The 20,175-nt window shown below is 51.0% G+C and overlaps 1 protein-coding gene across 1 annotated transcript in view; it reads right to left on the reverse strand.

Annotated features, from left to right (window-relative positions):
- Positions 1 to 530: 530 nt before the first annotated feature.
- Positions 531 to 20,175, reverse strand: part of UNC13B (unc-13 homolog B) — a 169,811-nt gene continuing 150,166 nt past the window's right edge. The window contains exons 32-40 of the mRNA XM_033164695.1: positions 17,924 to 18,012; positions 10,472 to 10,615; positions 9,883 to 10,006; positions 7,919 to 7,975; positions 7,050 to 7,130; positions 4,974 to 5,121; positions 1,912 to 2,004; positions 1,199 to 1,358; positions 531 to 900 (exon numbers count right to left, since the gene is read on the reverse strand). Coding sequence (XP_033020586.1) covers positions 615 to 900; positions 1,199 to 1,358; positions 1,912 to 2,004; positions 4,974 to 5,121; positions 7,050 to 7,130; positions 7,919 to 7,975; positions 9,883 to 10,006; positions 10,472 to 10,615; positions 17,924 to 18,012 — 1,182 coding nt within the window. The 3' untranslated portion in view covers positions 531 to 614. The remainder of the gene's footprint in view (positions 901 to 1,198; positions 1,359 to 1,911; positions 2,005 to 4,973; positions 5,122 to 7,049; positions 7,131 to 7,918; positions 7,976 to 9,882; positions 10,007 to 10,471; positions 10,616 to 17,923; positions 18,013 to 20,175) is intronic.

Raw genomic sequence — 20,175 nt, forward strand, 5'->3', positions numbered from 1 at the left:
AGAGAGGATGGTGCTCAGGTGGGGGGGATTTTTGGTCAGTGTTGTTCTTGTCTGGGGTGGGGGTCAGGGGACAGTGAAGCTCCTGCAGCCCCCTCCTGCTTCCACTCAGACCCAGGCTCAACCAGGCTCTGGGCAAAACACAGCTGACCCTGGCCTTTCCTGCCCACCCAAAACCAGCAAAGGCTTCCGGCTCACAAACAGGTTGGACACCCCACCTCTTGCCCCCCACCGGATGCAAGGAATCAGCCTGGAGCAAGCAGCTGCTAACCTTCCTCCTTGAAATCACCTCTGCAGAACGTGGACACCCCCCAACCCCCCTCAGGCCAGGAGTGTCTGGCCCACCTTGGCTTCGCCTTCCATGCCTGCCCACGCAAGAGAGTAACCTTCCTTGCTCCGCAGCGCCAACCCTAGAGGAGCAGCCATGACGGAGGCAGGCACCCCAAGTCAAGGTCCTCCCGCCCACCCCTGGCTCCTATTCTCTGCCTTCTGCTGAGGGTCCAGACAGGTCTCCGACTGAGATGCGAGGCTCCTCCTGGGGTCCAAGAGAGCCGGCGGCTGCGCTTTCCGCACAGGTTGGCATTGGGCACCCAAGAAGGGTGGAGATGCGGGGCGGCTCAGCTCCCTTCCTCCGTGGAGCGCGACTCCGACTTCAGCTTGACGAACTCCTTGGCCACTTCATCGTTGGTCCTTTGCGAGAGGATCCTCAGGACCGTCAGCCCTGTGTCGTCCATGTGGACCCTCCGCCCCAGCGGGCACCAGCAGGCACAGCTGCCCTTGTCTGCCACGTCCCGGAGCTGCATCACGGCGATGCCCAGCACGCGGTCCTCGCGGGCAAAGCAGTAGTCCTTCACGCACACCTGCAGCTCGTAGGCATCCGGCCCGTCCTCGTTCCCCAGGATGCTGCAAGAGAGCGAGGGGAAGCCCTGTTAAAACTCGGGCAGGGAGACGGGGTCCCGGGACCTGGAACCCCCCACCCCCCAGTGGAAAAAGTCCTCAGGGAAGTTGGTGTCTCCCTAGCCTCGCTCCTGCCAGGAGTTCCCTTGCTTCGTCTCGTCATGTTCCCATTTTATCGCTTTGGTAAAGACCAGGAAACAACACGCAGCTATTGCCAAGGCCATGCTCTGCTTGCAGGGGGCGAGGGAGATAAGGCTCCCTCTGCGTGGCCTGACCTTGCATTCCCAGGCCGAGAGGGACTTACAAGTGGAACGTCTCGTTGTATTTTGGGGCCCAGTTGTTGCTCTTGGACTTGGTGGTGAATTTCCGCTTCTTGTCACTCTGGTGCGGCCCAATCATGGTCACCTCCACGAACGGGCGGAACATGCCCGAGGTCTGCCACTTCAGGTCGTTGGCTGCCACCACTGCGGGAGGAGAGAAAGAGGCTGGGGGAGAGGTCCGGCGCAGCCGCTCCACATCCCGGGGCCAAGCCAGAGAGGGCAAAGGGGGGCTGGGCTCACAAGACTCAAGAAGCAGCAACTCGAGAGGCTGCCCAAGGCAGAAGCCCAGTCCCTCTCGCCCAGTTCAAGGCACACACTCTCACCAGAGCTTCTTCCTCGGCTGCTGGCCGGCTTCCCCCATCACTGTCCTGACTGCCATTTGGGAAGCCCGTGGACCAGTATGTGGCTGTGCAACTTTGGAGGCAGCTGGCCTCTCCAGAGCACACGCAGTGAAGCCCAACCGCCGATCGGCTGAGCAAGTTTCCGAGCCCCGTCCACAAAAGGCTGCTCCAAAAGGGAGTCCCGGCCCTGGTCAGTGACAGTCCTTCAAGCCTCTGGGGGCGATTGTGGGGGGAGAGCAAGGCTGGCAGCCTGTTCTGCTCAAAGGCTTTCTCAGTGCCCTCCTGGATGGCTAACTCTCAGGGGTTGCTGCCAGCCCCATCAGAGGAGCGGGGGGGGGGGGGTTGTGTTTGGTTACCTTTCACTGTGACCTTGTGCTCCCCGGTGCCGGGGTGTGTGTACAAGTCGATCTGAATGGACACTTCACCCACGGGGTCGTCCACGCCTGAGCCTGGAGGGTGGAGAAAGAGAAAGAGCGCCGCAGACGGCATTGGCATGTGCCTAGAGCGGGGGGGGGGCATCCCACTGTCCCAAGACTCCCACCCCACGCCTCTGCTCTGGATTTGCCTCTTCCCCCAACGGAGAACTCCCTCCTGCCTTTATGTTTTGAAGCCTAGTTCTCTGCTCTCCTCTTTGGACTGGATCCCTGCTCTCTTTCCTCCAGCCCAAGTGCAGTCAGCCCAGCGCTAGGCACGGGGGCAGCCTCTTGTTCCCTGGTCAAGAGCACCTGCTGTCTGTGGAGGCTTCTCCCTCCCGCTCCTCAACAATGCTCCCCACCGCTGACGGGGGTGGGTGTTTCTCTCGAGGCTTTTTAGCACCAAAGGGACCCAGTCGAGACAGCGGGTAGGTGGGTGGGCACTGTGACAGCAGGCAGTGGCGCTGGCTCAGAGAGCTGCCACACGCTCAACGCTTTGGTTCCTGGAGATCGTCCTCTCAGACACACAACATGAAGGCAATGGCAGGGCCAGAGGGTTTTTTTTGGGGGGGGGGCTGCCAGGTGGCTAAAACAGGCCCTTGGGGGTGGCAGTTGTGTCGCTGCAAAGCAGAGTTTCCATTGCACATCCTTCACCTGGCACTTTGGATGAAATGCAAGCAGCAGCATTATAAAGCCTTCTGCTGCTTATGAAACTGAGTACAGTGGTGCCCCGCTAGATGAATGCCTCGCAAGACGAAAAAGTCGCTAGACGAAGGCATTCGTCTAGCGCAGGCATAGGCAACCTTCGGCTCTCCAGATGTTTTGGCCTACAACTCCCATGATCCCTAGCTAACAGGACCAGTGGTCAGGGATGATGGGAATTGTAGTTCGAAACATCTGGAGAGCCGAAGGTTGCCTATGCCTGGTCTAGCGGGAGGCTGCCCCGCAAGACGAAAAAGTCTATGGGGCTGCTTCGCAAGACGAAAAATTTTCGTCTTTTTTTTTGTCTAGTGAAAGTGCGGCTGTCATTGCCACTTTGCTAGGCGAAAAACCCGCTAGACGAAAATTTTCGCGGGGCATGTGCAGAGAGCAGTGGCGAAGCCTTGGGAGCAGAGAGAAGCTCAAACCTCACACTGCCTGCCCCTGGGGAGCTTGAAGCCATAGAGACCCTTCCAAATTTGCAGAAAGAGCTGCAGCCAAAAGCCAAGCCATCACCTGACTGTCCACCACAGTGTCACAAAAGGTGCACTGTTCACCTGGGGTCCAGCACTGAGCACCATGTCAGGCGGCTGCTCCACAGTGCACTCGGTGCATGCTCAGAGGAGCCTTCTACCTTACAAAGTGTGAAGCATCCTATTTCTCTCGCCACGGCGGCTGCACGAACATCCAGAGCTGCAGACTTCTGCCATCAGGCTGACAAAACTCCCCAGGGAGAGCAACCCCCCCCCCGGGAGCCTGCAAGGCACACGCCACAAGCTGCTACGAGGCAAGTGACCCAGGAGGGGAGGAAAGGCCTGGGGGTGCTAGAGGGGGGCAGAGAAAGGCCAACGGGGGGGGGTGAGGGTGGGGGGCTCCAAAGCACAGCAGGTTTGCAGCCGACCAATGTTGTTATGGCAACATTGGCCTGGAACGTACCCTTATCAGGACGGACATCCTCATTAGCCGTAAACCTAATCCCTTTCCCACCATGCACTGGGGCAAGCAGCAGGCAGGACGGAGAAAGAGAAGAGTTTGGTTACCACCCGGCCAAGATCACGATGCACAAACCCACCGGGGCGGAGAAGGCAGAACTGGCTGTGGAAATGGGCTCAGGGGGGAGTGGGGTGGGAAGCTCCTCTCCATGGGAAGCTGAGCGTCAAGGGGGCCCCTGGCGCAATGCAACAGGCTGCCTTCGGGGCCCGAGTTGGAGGAGGAGGAAGTCTCCTTGCTCCAGAACCAGCCAGGAGCAACTGCTGCTCTGGCTGCAGAGAGGAGGGAAAGCTCACTCGTTTCTCAGCCCCTGAACGAAGCAGAGCCCTGCAGCTGGGACTTCCAGTCAAGCCCTGGGGGGGCTGGTGTAGGGGTGTAGGAAGGCGGGTGTGGGGTGCGGTCCGCCCCAGGTGTCATCCCTGGGGGGGTGACAAAATGGCACATCGCGGGGGGCGGCACTTGCCTGCAGCGCAACCAAATCATGTGTCTCTCCTGGGAGTGACGAGGTGGCTCGGGGTCCTGTGCTGCCCGAAACGGCAGTGTGGGGCTTGCGTCCGCCAGGCAGACTCCGCGGGCAGGATCTCTGGGTGGATCGCCGTGCCGCCCCTGTGCACAGATTGCCCCCACCCCCGCCGCTCCGGGTGCCGGAGTAGCTAGCTACACCCCTGGGCTGGTGACCTGTTCCACTTTCACTCAGGGCAAAGCAGCGGCAGCAGCCGCCCCTCCCCTCGGCCTCCAGGCGGGAGCCAGAGGCAAAGGCAGCTGCAGAGCTGAGCTGAAGGAGAAGGGGGAGCATCAAAGGAGCCCTTGGGGTGCAAAGCTGGTGCAGGAGTGGCCCAAGGAACCTTTCTTACCCCCCAGCACAGGCACCCCACGCTCCTCCCCCCCCCACTTTGGATTGAGGGGCCCCTTGGCGGCAGTTTGCTGCATCTTTGGCGTTTCCAGGAAGAAAGGGCTCTTGGGTTGCTTGTGCACTCAGGCCGGCCCCACCCCAGACAAGAAGCGCACAAGGGCCTGGGAATCAGCTCCAGGGGCCACGCGGCCGGCTCTGCCGGGACGGAGCAGCAGGGAGGGACCCCTCCAAAACAGGGAAGACAACATGGGCATGCGTTCTCTCTCTGCTTTCCCAGGGTTCAGCTGAGCTCACTCCCTGGACTGCTCCCAGAACATTGATGCGCACGACCTGCTCTGGTGAGCACATGGCCCTTTGAGGAAGGTCGCAAAGAGGCAACCTCACGGAGCCCCCCCCCCCAGGCGCCTCTGCTGCCTCTTCCTCCGTCTGAATGCGCCTCGCACTCGCGCAGGATAATGCTCACCTTGTGCCGTCTGCGTCTGCACAAAGGTCTTGATGAGAGTGTCGGTGGTTTGCGTGTAGAGGGAGAGCGCATAGCGCAGGGACTGCAGGTCCGAGCTCTTCTCCAGGAAGGTCTTCTTCAGCCCGCTCCCCCCGGCATGGAAATATTGCTGTGGGAAAGAGGCAGTGGGGGGGGGGGGTCGTGATGACTGGGGGCTCTTGGGGGGGGGTCCCCCGTCATCCCAGAACACTCTAAGGGGCCCCACCAGGCATCGTCACAAGCAGCTCGCAACATGAATCAAGGAGCAGGACTTAATGACATCTTTGGTTTACAGAAAGTAGTTTTGTTGGGTGTGACACTGGAGGGGATGAGTTGAATAACATTTATATATAGCTGACAGACAAAGAATCGTAAGTTCCTTGTTCTCTTAACTCCCCCCCTCTTCTTCTCCCTTTGTCTCTCTTTCATTATTTCCTCTTTCTCTTCCCTTCTCCCTCTTTCTCCCTTCTCTCGAGCTCTCTATTCGTTTTTGTCTTTCTTCTCTTTAGGGTTTGGTTTTTTACTTAGATTAACATTTTGGTTTTGATAAAAAAAAGAAATTGGATAATAATCTTCGTATCCCTTTCCCCAAATTCTAATAAAAAATTATTAAAAAAACAAACAAGCCACTGGAGGCTGGAATCCGTTTTTCCCTTTCCTGATGGGGCGGCTGCCTGAATTAAACGAGCCCTTCCTAGCCCTTCAACACGGCAGACATTTTCTCCTGCAGTCCTTGTGGGATTTAGAAGGAAGGAGGGCTCCCTGCCTTTTCCCTCTGGGTGAGGCCCTTCTCACCAAAAACTAGACTCCTTCCTCCCCTTGTCAGGAGGAGGAGGAAGCAGCAGCAGGCAGGGACACACCCTGGGATCCACCTGCCCTGCTCCTTTGGCCACAGGGGGTGGGGACCCCCAACTGGCTCTCCCCCAAGCCCACGAAGGAGACTCCGGAACTGAGTGGTCCAGAAGATGGAAGGAGGAAGAGCTTCTCTCTCGGCTAGAAGAAAGCCTAGCGCTGTCTCTGTATTACAGCCATCTCCCTTATGGACTGAGAAAGCAGCTAAAACAATTATTGCTCTTAAATTGGCTGGCAATCAATAATAATAATAATAATAATAATAATAATAATAATAATAATAATAATAATTTACACCCTGCCACTCTGGGCGGCTCCCAACAGAATATTAAAAATAGAATTGAACATTAAAAACTTCCTTAAACGGGTTGCCTTCAAACGACTTCTAAAAGTCAGATAGTTGTGTATTTCCTTGACATCTGATGGGAGGGCGTTCCACAGGGCTGGCGCCACTACCGATAAGGCCTTCTCCCTGCTTCTCTGTAACCTTGCTTCTCGTAGTGAGGGAACCGCCAGAAGGCCCTCGGCGCTGGACCTCAGTGTCCAGGCAGAAGAATGGGGGTGGAGACGCTCCTTCAGGTATATAGGAACGAGGCCATTTCAACACTTTGAATTGAGCTCAGAAAAGTACTGGGAGCCAATGTAGGTCTTTCAAGACCGGTGCTATATGGTCTCGGCAGCCACTCCCGGTCCCCAGTCTGGCTGCCACATTCTGGATTAATTGCAGTTTCCGGGTCACCTTCAAAGGGAGCCCCACACAGAGCACGTTGCAGTAGTCCAAGCGGGAGATAACCAGAACATGCACCACTCTGGCCAGACAAGTCTCAGGGCAGGGAGGGTCCGTGTACCAGATGGAGTTGGTAGACAGCTGCCTTGGGTACAGAACTTACTTCGAATCTAGTCTCAGGCTGTTTTGGGACATATCTGAACTCACTGAACTTTATACGTTCTGTTGCTGCCCTTTTTAACAGGTAAAATGTCTTACCCGGTAACCTGATTTAGACCTACCCTCTGCCCCAGAGGTTCTGGCACTAGCCAACATTCCCACCCCCTGGGTAGGTGAGCAACAACTGCTGAGTTTCCTGCTCTCCCTGGAATTCATAGAATCACAGAACTGCAGAGTTGGAAGGGACCCTCAAGGGTCATCTAGTCCAACCCACTGCAATGCAGGGAATCGAACCGAGGCGGGGTGAGTGGGTCACTGACCTTAATGGTGTCTAGAGCCAGTTCCAGCACCGCACACTGCTTTGGGGTGAGACTCCGCGTTTCCTCCCTGACCATGTGATCCTGAAACAGTAGATGGCAAGATTAGGGCTGCTGGGGGGGGGAGAGTCCTTAAATGACAAGGAGCCAAAAGGGAAGGCAAGCGTAGGGTCAGGGGTCCAGCGGCAGGAGAACTTTGCTGTGAGAAGCCTATGAAGAGACACATGGCAGAAAGACGAGTGGGAATGCGGCCCACAGGCCTGTCTCTGGAGACCTATGCAAGCTCACATGGGAGAGAAGATGGAGGGGACAACACACACACCAGCTGCAAGAAGGAAAACACTGCACAAAGGTCTCCCGAAAGAATCCTAGAGTTGGAAAGGACCCTGGGGGCCATCTAGACCAACCCCCTGCAATGCAGGAATCTTTTGCCCAAGGTGGGGTTCGAACCCACAACCCTGAGATTAAGGGTCTCATGCTTGGCCAACTGAGCTATCCCAGCAGAGAGCCCCGGCCCACTCCCTTCCCCTGCCAAGCCCCTCGGCCCCGGCACATTCGGAGCCCCTCTCACTCGTCCAGCCGTTGGGAAGGGCCCCCCATTGAGGCACGAGGGCTTCACTCTTGCAGGGATGGCAGGCGGAGAGGCGGCAGGACGGCCTGCGGTCAAGCATCATGCGCTGAGAGCCAAGGCAAAACCCAGCTTGCGCCTGGGCAGGGACTCCGACAGGCACTGGCCACGGTTACGACAATGGTGACAAGACGCACAACGGGACACAACGGCATTCAGGCAGCAACAGTCACAGGCAGAGCAGGTGGGGGGCGGCGGAGGGGGAACGGCATGCGCTAGCAACTACATCCCCCCCCCCCAATACCTTCAGCTTCGACAAGTGTCCCAGTTCTTTAGCGGCGCTGAAAATCAGTGGGGTCCCCTGCGGGCGTGATGAGCGAGAGGAAAGACAAGACAGGAGGAGCAGAAGGTTACACCCCGGATTCTGAGCAGGCAGAGCCAGGTGACCCTCTTGCAAGCGCTGCTTCGTTGCCCACTAGGGCGGCTTCATGGGGGAAACAAGGCGAAGGTGGGCAGCCTTTGGGGGACACACCAATACAGTAGGGAAGAGGGATCGGGGTGCCTCAAAGGCTTTGCATCGAGCGGAACATGCTGGCTTGTCAACGGAAGGAGAGGCACTTGCTGGGGGAAGCCCCACTTATCTCGGCTTAGCCACCAAACGGCCATCTTGGCCTCCCCCCCCCCCAACGTACTGGGGGGCTGGGATGGGGCAATCTCCAAGATACCCAGGAGTGGGGGCAGCCACCTTAGAGACAGGGCTACTTTTGCACCTAGGTAACCTCCCAGGAGTGGGCTGGGCCAGAGGTCAATGTGGGCAGGTCAACGATCGTTGTGCTGCAGGAACAATTCTACACACACAAGCTCCTCCGCCCTCCATCTCCATCCCTAGCTAACAGAAGCTCCCTCTTCTCCCTCAGGGCTCATGGCTGCTCCTGGGACTGTGCCAGGAAGCACCAGGCACACCCAAGCCTGTTCCCCTGCCCTCCGGAGGGAACAGGTCTCTGGCCAGGCTGCAGCACCTTTCCCTTATCACCCTTAAAGCTTTCCCTGGCAGGCACACCGTGGACACAGGGCTGCTGAAAACGGGCTTTGCAAAATGTTCCTGTTTGTTCTGTGAATGGCCGCTACAAGGCTGGGCGAAAATTGCCCTCCCCACGCCAGGCAAGAGAGAGGAAAGATTTCAAAGGATGGGGGGCACAAAGAAAGGTCTCTTGGCTGCCCTATGCAACTCTCCAGCCCCTGCACCAGTGGGGTGGGGGGGGGTGGGGGCTTTCCTTGGCACTGCACTCAAGAAGGCAGTGGGGGGGCTCCTTGGAGGAACACAATGTGGCGCTTGCTGCCATCGCCATGGCAATTTGGACCCGCTTTTCTCTGGGTCCATTCTGTTCCGCGGAGGGGGGGTGGGCTTTGTGCAGAGAAGAGGCTGGTGGGCCACTTTCCTTCCCCTCCTGGGAGCTTCAAAGGGTTTCTGCAGCCAGGCCCCCACCCCCCGCTTGACCCGCCTCCCCTCCCGCTTCGTCACACTTCCTTCTTTCTTTCTGAAAAGGCTGGTTGCCGCCTGCTGCTGGGCTTGCCCCGCTGACAGCCTGACCCAGCCATTTTCACAGCTGCGCTTAAACCTCTTCGCCGCGGGGCCTGCGAGGAGCACACAAAGGTGAGCAGGGCTTCTCCTCCTGTTTCGGCAACCCACACAAGCCCACGCAGCAGCAGCAGGAGCGCCGATCGCGCGCAGCCTTAAAGGAAGGACAACCTCCAAGCTGGCTCTCCGGCCCTTCTGCTGCCCCTCTGCATGGGCAGAGGCAGACTCAGGGCAGCCCAGGTGGGAACAGGATGAAGGAGGAAGCATCCGGGGAAAGGAAGGTCCCACCGCCCTGGCTGTGCCTGAACGTGGCTCCTTCTGGAGTCCCCTCTCCTCACGCTCAGACCTGCTCCTTCCTTCCTTCCTTCCTTCCCGTCTGGACCAAACGCCCCTGGGCTGCTTCAGACCCCCGCCTTCTCCCTCCCAGCCCCCCAGCCATTCAGCTCTTTTCTTGCACTTAAAAATGTACCACCTCTGTTCACCTGGGGACAACTGCAAAGACCAACAAGAGCAGCCAAGATTGGCAAAAGGCAAGAGAGGCAGTGTTACCTAATGGTTAGTGTCAGACCAGGACCTGGGAGAGATCAGGGCTCAATCCCCCACTTGGCCAGGAGGCTCTTTGACTTGGGTAGTTGCTGCCTCTTAGCTTGACCTCCTTGGGGCGAAAGGTAGCGGGGGAAGAGGATTACCGTGTTGTCCGAGAGGGGAGGCAGCACGATGATCTTCTCCAGGGTGTTCATGACCACCCTCCAGAGGTCCTTCAGCACCCGCTTCAGCACTGTCTTCTCACACACGTCCGCAAAGAGCGTCAGGCTGCAGGGGGAGAGCAGAGGGGCAGGCTCAAGCAAGAGGACCTCAGTAGGACAAAAGGACCCCTGGCTTTGTCCAGGTGGCCACAAGTGCCTGGCCAGAAACGCAGACTGGTCCACCCAGTCTGCATTTGGTCTTCTCCAGCAGACCCCCTTGGCTGGAGGCAACCAGTCGCAGGGCAGCTGTCGCCATGCCTCAAGGTCTGGCCAGGCCAACTGCTACTGCTGCTTCCAGCTCTTAGAGAAGCTTTTGCTATTCACTCTGGGCTGCTAAAAAAGTCCTTCTGCCTCAGCTGGGACTGGCAGAGAAACCTAGAAAGGGTGGGGGATTCTTCCGTAGAAGCAGCCCCCTCCATTTCCCAGCGGCCAGCCCTGGGCTCAAGCTGAGGATGCTCTTCATAGATGCCCCCCCCCCAGGAGGCCTGCGCAAACCCTCTGAATCTGGTGTGGATCCGCCTGGTGCCCTTACTTTCCATCCAGGAAGTCCATCAAGGGCCTGAGGACGTTGTCTGCGTCTTGGGCCACCACATTCGGAGGGGCATTTCCCGGCCCTTTCACCTGGCAGAGGATATCCGACATCTGCTTGACGCAATCGTCGATCCGTGCCTGGAAACTAGAGGCGAGAAGGGACAAGATCACTCTGGGCGCGGCACTTACGGGCACCTCCCTCCCTTGCAGGCTGATGCCACCTGCTTGTGGGCCAAGTCTGCCTGTGAAAACAGGGCGAGCCCTCAAAGCACCCTCACACGAGCCTGGCCCACAGGAAGCTCACAGGCTGGGCGATTTATGCTCCCAAAAATTCAAGCTCCCGCGCTTCCGGTTTGGTGCCGGTCAATGGCGGACGGGAGTCCGACGGCTCCGTCCTCCGTTAGGCTTTAGGGATTACCGTGCCTGCGCCACGGGTCCCTTAAAGCCACGGGAAGAGCGTCCCGTGGACCGACTGCTTCGTGGGTCCCAGACGTGCCGTCTCCGCTCCTGATTGACCCTCGTAAGGGGGAAAATCAGGCGAGCGAAGCTCCGGCACGGGACTGAAGAAGCGACTGCCTGCGGAGGATCAAAGCAGCGATCCCGCCAGACTCGAGCACCCGGCACTTCCGACATAGAAATCTCCAAAGAAACTCTGTAAGTTAAAATTTTGGATTGTTTGACAAGTTTGGAGAGCACTGCTTGCAGAGGAAACTTTAAAAGGAAGCCTGTTCCCTTTGAACTGTTTGTGTGAGCTTGGTAGCGCTGAAAGATCAAAGCCGCGACTAACGGGAAAAGTTTTGCGAACTCTGCCAAACTTTTTAAAAGTTGTTTAAAAGTTGTTTAAAGGATATTTAGAGACTTAAAAACAGTTGATATGGCAAAAGAAGACACCGCTCGCCCTCTGGACTAGGATTCCGGGTCGGTAGCGGGCTGCAATATATTGTTGCCATTTTTTCTTTGTTGGTGTTTCAGTGACTGTTTACCAGTGGAGACATTTTGACTTCTTTGTAGCCAGATACAAGTTATTTTATGGACCTGGCGGTAACACTGCAAGTGAGAAACAGCTACTGACTTGGGCTATTTAAAATAAACTCTTCTTGGCTTTAAGGATTTTATAACTTTGGAAAAATTTGAACTCTTTGCCTAAAAGTTGGATCTTTGGACTGGTGTGGGCTTCTGGCTCAGCAGGCTCTTTGTTCTCAGGAGTGAGTTGCTGGCCACCTGGTGTTTACTTTTGGGACTGTTGGCCTTCCGCTGTGAATGTCTGAGATTGTTACCACAGCAACTGGAGTGACCTTGAGACTACAATTGCAGAGCCCACAGGAAATGGACACTAGATCTAAAACAGCCGGCTCTAGCTCTGCACAAAAAAGAGGCTCTGTTTCCTTAACTCTTCAGGAACAAATGGAGAAATTGGTTGCTAGCGTGGCAGAAATTGCAGCAGGATTGAAAAGCGTGACTGAAGGGCTGAAGCAAACACAAGATTCAGTATCATCAGTAAATACAACAGTGAACTCTGCAATAGAAAAACTCCAAGTGGATATAAAAGCTGATATTAAAAATTCTACCCAGACCTTGGAAAAATCAATTGGCCAAATTGAGGAGAATGTAAGGAAGAACAGAGAAGAAATCAATAAAATTGGGCAGGAGGTGACCACTTTGAAAAAGGACTCTGAGGAAATTAAAGTGGTCAGAGAAAAAATAAAAAAGGTGGAGGAAAAATTGGACAATTTAGATTTGGAGCAGATAGAGAATATTGGAACACGACAGAGAACTGTTGAGGAATCTCTTGCCTTTTTGCAACTTCACCAGAGAGAAGGAAACATCCGTCTAAGGGGTCTTCCAGAACTGGAAGGAGAAGACCTAAAAGCCTACATTGTGGAGCAATTTTCAACATATTGGGAGTTAGAAGAGGTAAACGTCTCAGCACGCATAGTGAAGGCCTTCAGATTTGGTCCTAGAGGTTCCAGAGGAAAGAAAAGCACCAAAACAGTCAGCGACTGTCTTATTGTGCTACACGATAGACACGACAGAGATTACTTTCTGGACTTGCACTACAGAAACAACCTGGTGGTACAGCAGAATAAAGTAATTTTTTATAAGGATATCCCCAGATTCTTCTTGGATAAAAGAGCTCCTTATAACGACTTGGTCACTGAGCTAAGAAGAAGAAAGATCTCCTTCAGCTGGGAATTTCCTGAAGGCCTTGCATTCACGTTTGAAGGGAAAAAGATAAGAATAAGATCCTTGGCGGAAAAGCAAAAGTTTTTGGACAAACACCTGGAACAATTCAAAGGCACTCCACTTGATCCAGCACAGTTTTACAAGTTTCCAGAGGTGTTTCCACCACCGCCGGGACTACCAGGGCCAAGCCAGGATCCAGAGGAAGGCAAGAAAGGACAGGCAACCGGAGGAGAAGAATAAATAAAGGAAAATGGCGCTCAAGTTAATGACATGGAATGTTCGGGGATTGAACCAGAGACCAAAGAGACGCAGAGTGTTTTACAGCATAGAAAAGAAGAATTTGGATATAATATGTTTACAGGAGACTCACATAGTCCGACGTCATAGAAGACTACTACAGAACAAAAAACTAGGCCAAGAGTTTATATCATCGGATAAGGTCAAGAAGAGAGGAGTAGTGATTTACGCAAAGGAGAAATATAGCCCAAGACAGCTATTTAAAGATGAAGAAGGGAGATACATCGCAATTGAAATTAACGTACAAGGCGAAAATTTTTTGATTCTGGGACTTTATGCACCAAATGATGGAAAGTCGATTTTTTATAAAAAAATACATGACTTGCTGTTGGACTATTTGGACTATAAGGTAGTTTGCCTTGGAGATTTTAATGGGGCAGTTTCCACATTAATGGACAGATCTCAAAGAACTAAAATAACGAACGATGGGAAACTCCCAAAGACTTTTTTTGAAATGGTGGACAATTTGAATTTGGTGGACTCTTGGAGACTAAAAAACCCCACAGAAACAGAGGCAACATATTTCAGTGAATCTCAGAAGTCATGGTCGAGGATAGACTACATCTGGATCTCGAATGAATTGGCTCCAAAAATACAAAAGGCAGAAATTGGTCCCAAAACGCTTTCAGACCATAATCCGGTACAGCTAAATTTAAAAATGATTTCCAAGGATTCTTTTAGATGGAGAATGGATGACGCATTGATGAGAGATACCAGGCTAGTAGAAAGAGCGGCGAAAAAGATGAAAGAATATTTTCAAATCAATTGGAGTTCTGAAGTGGAGAAAAGGATTGCCTGGGATGCAAGTAAAGCGGTAATGAGAGGATTCCTCATAAGTGAAAAAGCAAGAAAGAAGAAACAACAAAATGTAGAAATGGAGAGACTGTTGAAATTAATCAAAGAAAAGGAAAAAGAATTAAGAGGACATCCCAGATGTGTCAAAATTCAAAAAGAAATTAAATACTTGCAATCCCAATATGCGAATATTATGAATCAGGACATCGAATGGAAAGTGAAAATGATGAAACAAAGAACATTTGAATCTGCTAATAAATGTGGAAAACTACTAGCTTGGCAACTAAAGAAAAGACAAAAGGCAAATGTCATCAGCAATTTGGTAGTAAACGGAAAAAATGTAGAGAAACCGGAGGAAATCAGATGGTGCTTTCAGAGATTTTACAAGCAACTGTACAAGGAGGAGAAGATAGAAGAAGCAGAGATAGACCGATTTCTGGAAAAGAATGGATTGCAAAAAGTCCCAGAGGAAAAACTAACAACCCTCAACCACCCAATATCGACACAAGAGATAGAAGATGCAATAAACAACATGCAATTGGGGAAGGCCCCAGGACCGGATGGACTAACAGCAAAATATTATAAGATATTGAAAGATTGGCTATTGCAGCCATTAAGAGAAATTTGCAACAAAATACTAGAAGGAGATAGGGCACCAGAGACGTGGAAAGAAGCCTTTATCACACTGATTCCAAAACCAGACACTGATAAGACTCTAATGAAAAATTATCGACCAATATCCCTTTTGAATGTGGACTACAAAATCTTCGCAAATGTTTTGGCTACAAGGTTGAAAAGAGTGTTGAAAGACTATATACATAGAGACCAAGCAGGTTTCTTGCCAGGAAGACAAATAAGTAATAATACAAGAATTATTGTGGATATTTTAGAAAAACTGGAGAGAGACATAAACACAGATGCGGCACTACTGTTTGTTGATGCAGAGAAAGCATTTGATAAAGTATCTTGGACATTTATGAAAAAGAATTTGGAAAAGATGGGAGTTGGAGAAAAATTCTTAAATGGCATCAAAGCCATTTATACAGAACAAAGAGCAAAAGTAATAGTAAACAGTGTGATATCGGAGGAGATTGAAGTTGAGAAAGGTACAAGACAAGGGTGCCCTATCTCCCCTCTACTTTTCATTACGGTCCTGGAAGTCCTCCTAAATATGATTCGAAAAGATAAACAGACAAAAGGAATTAGAGTGGGAGAGAAAGAATACAAATTACGCGCCTTCGCAGACGATCTGATGTTATCCCTGCAGGATCCGGAAAACAGTGTCCCCAGAGCCTTGGAATTAATTGAACAATTTGGACTTGTAGCTGGCTTCAAATTAAATAAGCAGAAAACCAAAGTTTTAGGTAAAAATTTGAGTGCAGAACAGATTCAAAGAATACAAGATGCCACAGGCCTCAATTTTGTTAAAACTGTAAAATATCTAGGTATCAATCTCACAACCAAGAATCTGAACCTGTACAAGGATAACTATGAAAAACTGTGGATGGAGATAAAAAAAGATATGGAAATTTGGACAAGACTTAAATTGTCGTTAATGGGAAGAATAGCAGTGGTCAAAATGAATGTCCTACCAAGGATGCTGTTTTTATTCCAAGCCATACCAATTTTGGATAAACTAGATTGCTTTAAGAAATGGCAAAAGGACCTATCGAAATTTATATGGCAGGGCAAAAAGCCTAGAATCAAGTTTAAGATTTTAACAGACTCTAAAGAGAGAGGAGGCTTTGCCCTGCCTTTAAGACTTTATTTTGAAGCAGCGGCCTTTTGCTGGTTAAAGGACTGGTTTAAATTAGAGAATGTTGATGTGTTGGACTTGGAAGGACACGATAATATGTTCGGTTGGCATGCATACCTTTGGTATGACAAGGTTAAAATTCACAGAACTTTTAAGACTCATATAGTTAGAAAATCCCTGTATCAGGTTTGGATTAGATATAAAGATCTTTTGGAGAGAAAGACTCCTAGATGGATTTCTCCAGTGGAGGCCAAGGCCTATAAGAGACCGAACATGTCTGCAAGTTGGCTAAGATATATGGACATACTGCAGCAGGAAGGGGACTCTTTTAAGTTAAAAAGCTATGACCAAGTTAAAAGTCAGGTCCCCGATTGGCTGCAATATCATCAGGTGTATGAAACATTTAAAATGGACAAAAAGGTTGGTTTTCAAGTAGAAAAATCAAAACTGGAAACAGAACTGATAGAATCGAACTATAAGAACCTTTCCAAAATGTATAATCTTTTGCTAGAGTGGCATACGAAAGATGAATTGGTCAAATCGACAATGATAGATTGGGCGAAAGATGTAGGACATAATATCATGATGGATGACTGGGAGAGATTGTGGCAGAAAGGTATCAAATTCACTGCTTGTCATAGTTTAAGAGAAAACATAATGAAAATGGTATATAGATGGTATTTGACTCCAGTTAAGATAGCTAAGATGAATACCAAAATGTCAGATGTATGTTGGAAATGTAAACATGCGAAAGGTACCTTTTTTCATATGTGGTGGTTGTGCCCAGCGGTAAATGCTTTCTGGGATAAGATTTACAATGAGCTTAAGAAGGTAATGAAAGTTACCTTTTGCAAGAAACCAGAGGCATTTCTTCTGAGCATAACCAATGAAGAGATACCCAGTCAGGATAGAGTGTTTTTTATGTATGCCACAACAGCAGCTAGAATCTTACTGGCAAGAACATGGAAAGGTGAAGAGATACCAACAGTGGAAGAATGGCAGATGAAGATGATGGAATACATGGAACTCGCAGAACTGACCGCCAGAATCCGGGACCAGAGGGAGGAGAAGGTGTCACAGGAGTGGAAAAAATTCAAAGATTATTTAATTAAATCAGTTAAATTGAATATTTGAGCAGAATTAAATAGAATATCGGCTTTTGTGGATTTGTGTTAGATAAAAATGTTAAGAGGAAATTTTTTATGCGAATGATGTATTTGTAATAATATGTTAAGATATGATGTTAAGATAAGATTTATAGTTGATTAGGCATTTGATTAAGTAAAGTTAAGCATAACAAAATTTGGGCAAATGTTAATTGAATAAGATACAAAGCTACCTATAAGTTATATATGATTCTGAAGACAGTGGAGGGAATGGGGGAAGTCCCCAATCAGAGAAGATAGAAACAAGGAAAGTATGATGATCAGTGTTAGCTCAAGGTTTGTATAAGTTTCTTTTTCTTTTTATTGTTATTGTTTGATTGTGTTTATGTAGTGTGTTTTCATGGTGTTAATGTTGGTGTTTATGTTATGTTTTTCTTCTGTTTAATTGAAAATAATAAAAACCTTATAAAAAAAAATAAACCCATATAAGAGAGAGAGAGATTAACCAAAAAAAAATAATAAATAAAAAATTCAAGCTCCCCCCTCTCCCCCCTTGCACTTTTCAGGAGTAAGGACGTAGGAAGGATACGTGGTTATCCTTGGAAGGAAGCTAGGTCAGGATGCTTCTAACTCTCCTTCCCACGGAGCCAGGGAATGCAGGAGCAGCAGAAGAGGTGGAAGAAGAAAGTCCCCAGAGTTTAAAAGGCCTCCGTTATTTGGTTGCCAGCGGAGGAGATACGCACTCACTACTAGAAGTAAATAGTTTTACAGAGATGGGCTTGTGTGTCCCAAATCCAAGCTAGGGATTGACCCTTCCTTAAAACATTTGGCTGGGCCCCTAAAACTTGTGATCAGTTTCAATTCTGTATTCCAGAGGAGGAGCCCGACTTGGCCTTGTCAATATTGAGGAGAGCACACAGGAAAGCCCTTATCTCCCAGCCCTCACTAAGCGCTGCTGTGCTGATAGCAGAGCTGCAAGGAGAGAGACAGCGGCACCCGTTTGCTAAAGCCGCCATATCGGCCTCTGAATGTTAAGAGAGAAATTGCACTCGATCAATGAGCCGGCAAGCAACATCTGGCACCGATAGGATCCCAAGAATATGAACTCGCGGCGGATTTCACAGTTCAGAGACTATTTCACTTTGAGCCAGGCGAGAAGTGAGTAAACATTTCTCGGTTCTTCGGTTGCTTTCGTGCGTGAGGATTAAAAAGGGGGAAAGGAGCAAACTCCAGGCCTCTTTTCCCACCTCATGAAGCAGACACAGAAGGAATGCCACCCCCCTCCCTCCGCAACCCCTGGGCTGCTGGCACCCACCTGTTACCAAAGACAGCACTGAGCTCATCCAGCACGTTGTTCAGCTTCACCTGCAGCTCCTTGAGAGAGTCACTGGCTTCTGGATCCAGCTGTGGGCAGGAGGAAGGAAGGGAAGTGAGAAGTGTCAAGAGCATCCTTGCCCACTGCCTCCACTCGGACACGGAGTCTAGGTCAGTGGCCGGTTGGCTAGGAGGGTACTACCCTGGCGCTAGCATCTAGGAGCAAGCAACTCTGCAGCAGCGCCTGGTGGCTCCCAAAGTCTCCCCGCTTCTAACAACATCTGACTGGCATCAGAAATCCCTGCCTGGCGAAGGGCGCAGCAAGCGAAAGACCGTCCGTGAGGCCGTGTCTCTCTGTCCCCCAGCAAGTGCGGAGTTGAGGACAGTTCAGAGCTGCTGAGCCAAGCCAGCAAGACTCTCTTGGTGCCAACCTATGTGGCAAACACAAGACTTAGGTCCCGACTCAGGGCTACGCACATTCAAGGGGGAATCGAGAGGGGAAAGAAAGGGGGAGGCACCCCCAGATCCAACAGCAATGGCTGGAAGCCCATCAAGAAGGCAGCAGAGAGAGGATGCTGCCCTGGTTCTCAGGCAGGCAGGTGCTGCTTGGCTCTGCTCCCTTCCATGCTGCAAACACGCCAAAATCCACTCAGCCATCCTGCCAGAGCCTTTGGCAAGTGAGATTCCTTAGCTACCTGTAGGCATTGCTGGTTTCTGGGCTCTGGCCCAACGACTGCCATTAAAAACAAGCACCTTTTCAAGCTGGTTTGGAGTGTCTCTCTCAACAGATGTGCTGTCAGTTCTTTCCCAGGGATTGTCATTTTGAGCACACTTATTCTGCCTTTCTATTATATTCCAGGCAGGGTGGGGACAGAGACAGGAGCCCATCTGCGGAGACACTGCGTTGCAGCAACAAAAGGGACCCCCAATAGTTCACCCCTGGCCTCTGCCTAATGCACCCCTGAGAGATCCCTGCCCCCAAAAACTTCATATATATTTGTAATTTTCCCACAATACATTAAACATTGGCTTCCCTTCCACGGTTTCCTCCATATAACAAATACTGCTGAATATTATAATCAAACCATACCTTCTTTTCTTCATCTTATTGTCAGTTTTACTATTGAATTTACTCTAAACCTGCTAGCAATTTAACCTGTTTATGATAGTTCTTCGCATAATCTGCAAACCATTTCCAATCTGCCTTGAATGTTGCTTCCTCCTAGTCTCTGATTCTGCCTCCCTAAGCGATAATGTAGGCTTGCTCTTGTTTTCAGAGAGTGTTTGCGAGAACCTAAGGCTTCTGAAGTTGAGGCCTCCAGAGCCATGGAATAAAAGACCTCGGTCTGAAGGGCGGCTCACCAACAGCCTGCCTGTCTCCAGCCGCAAAGGAGGGTAGAGCTGCCGGATTCGGAACGGAGGGGGAGACAGACAAGGGGTTGCTATGGCAACGAGGCCGTGGCCAAACTGTGTCTCCATGGACCATAGCGGGAAGGAGGAAGATACTTTCCGGGGCTCTGGGCTCAGCGCTCTCAGATAAGACCCCCAGGAAAAAGAGAAGCTCTTTCCAGATGAACCCATGGGGCAGATTTCTAGCCACCTTCACCTGAGCCCATGAGAGCATTGGACTCTCTTGGGCGAATTTCAAAGTAGAGTTTAGTATAATAATAATAATAACAATAATAATAATAATAATAATAATAATAATAATAATAATAGTTGCTAGTTTGGCCACAATTATAGCATTTAACAGCCACCTCACCCAATGCTTTAATCCTAAATTCACACTTTATTTCCGCATGCAATCATTATAACCTGATGTGTTCCCCCCTCCCCACTGAAACGCTTTCACTGCTTTTCTGCCGATGTACTTCGAATAAACTTTGCGAATGGATTTCAGCCTCTGGTCAGATGACACCACAACTCTCTCGCCCCCTGGGGCAAATTAAGGACCTCCGTTTCAACTAGCAGCCATTAGAGAGCTTAGCGCCACAGAGCCCCAAGATCACACACAAGCGAATGCCCCCGTTGATGCTGGGGCTTTGGAGACGTCTCACCTGCCCTGGAACGAGAGAACTCTGAAAGTGAGTGCATTGTGTCCTGCTTGCATGGGACACCTCAGGACTCGGTCCGCTGGGAGCCCCACGCCTCCCTCCTCCCCCTCCCAGTTGGCGTAGGAAACTGGGCTGCGACCCTGCGGCAGAAGGCAAACTCTCCCTTTCCCCGGGAGGAGGAGGTGGAGGAGGGAGCACG

This window comes from Lacerta agilis, chromosome 11, assembly GCF_009819535.1.
Source record: "Lacerta agilis isolate rLacAgi1 chromosome 11, rLacAgi1.pri, whole genome shotgun sequence".
NCBI classification, from domain to species: Eukaryota; Metazoa; Chordata; class Lepidosauria; order Squamata; family Lacertidae; genus Lacerta; species Lacerta agilis.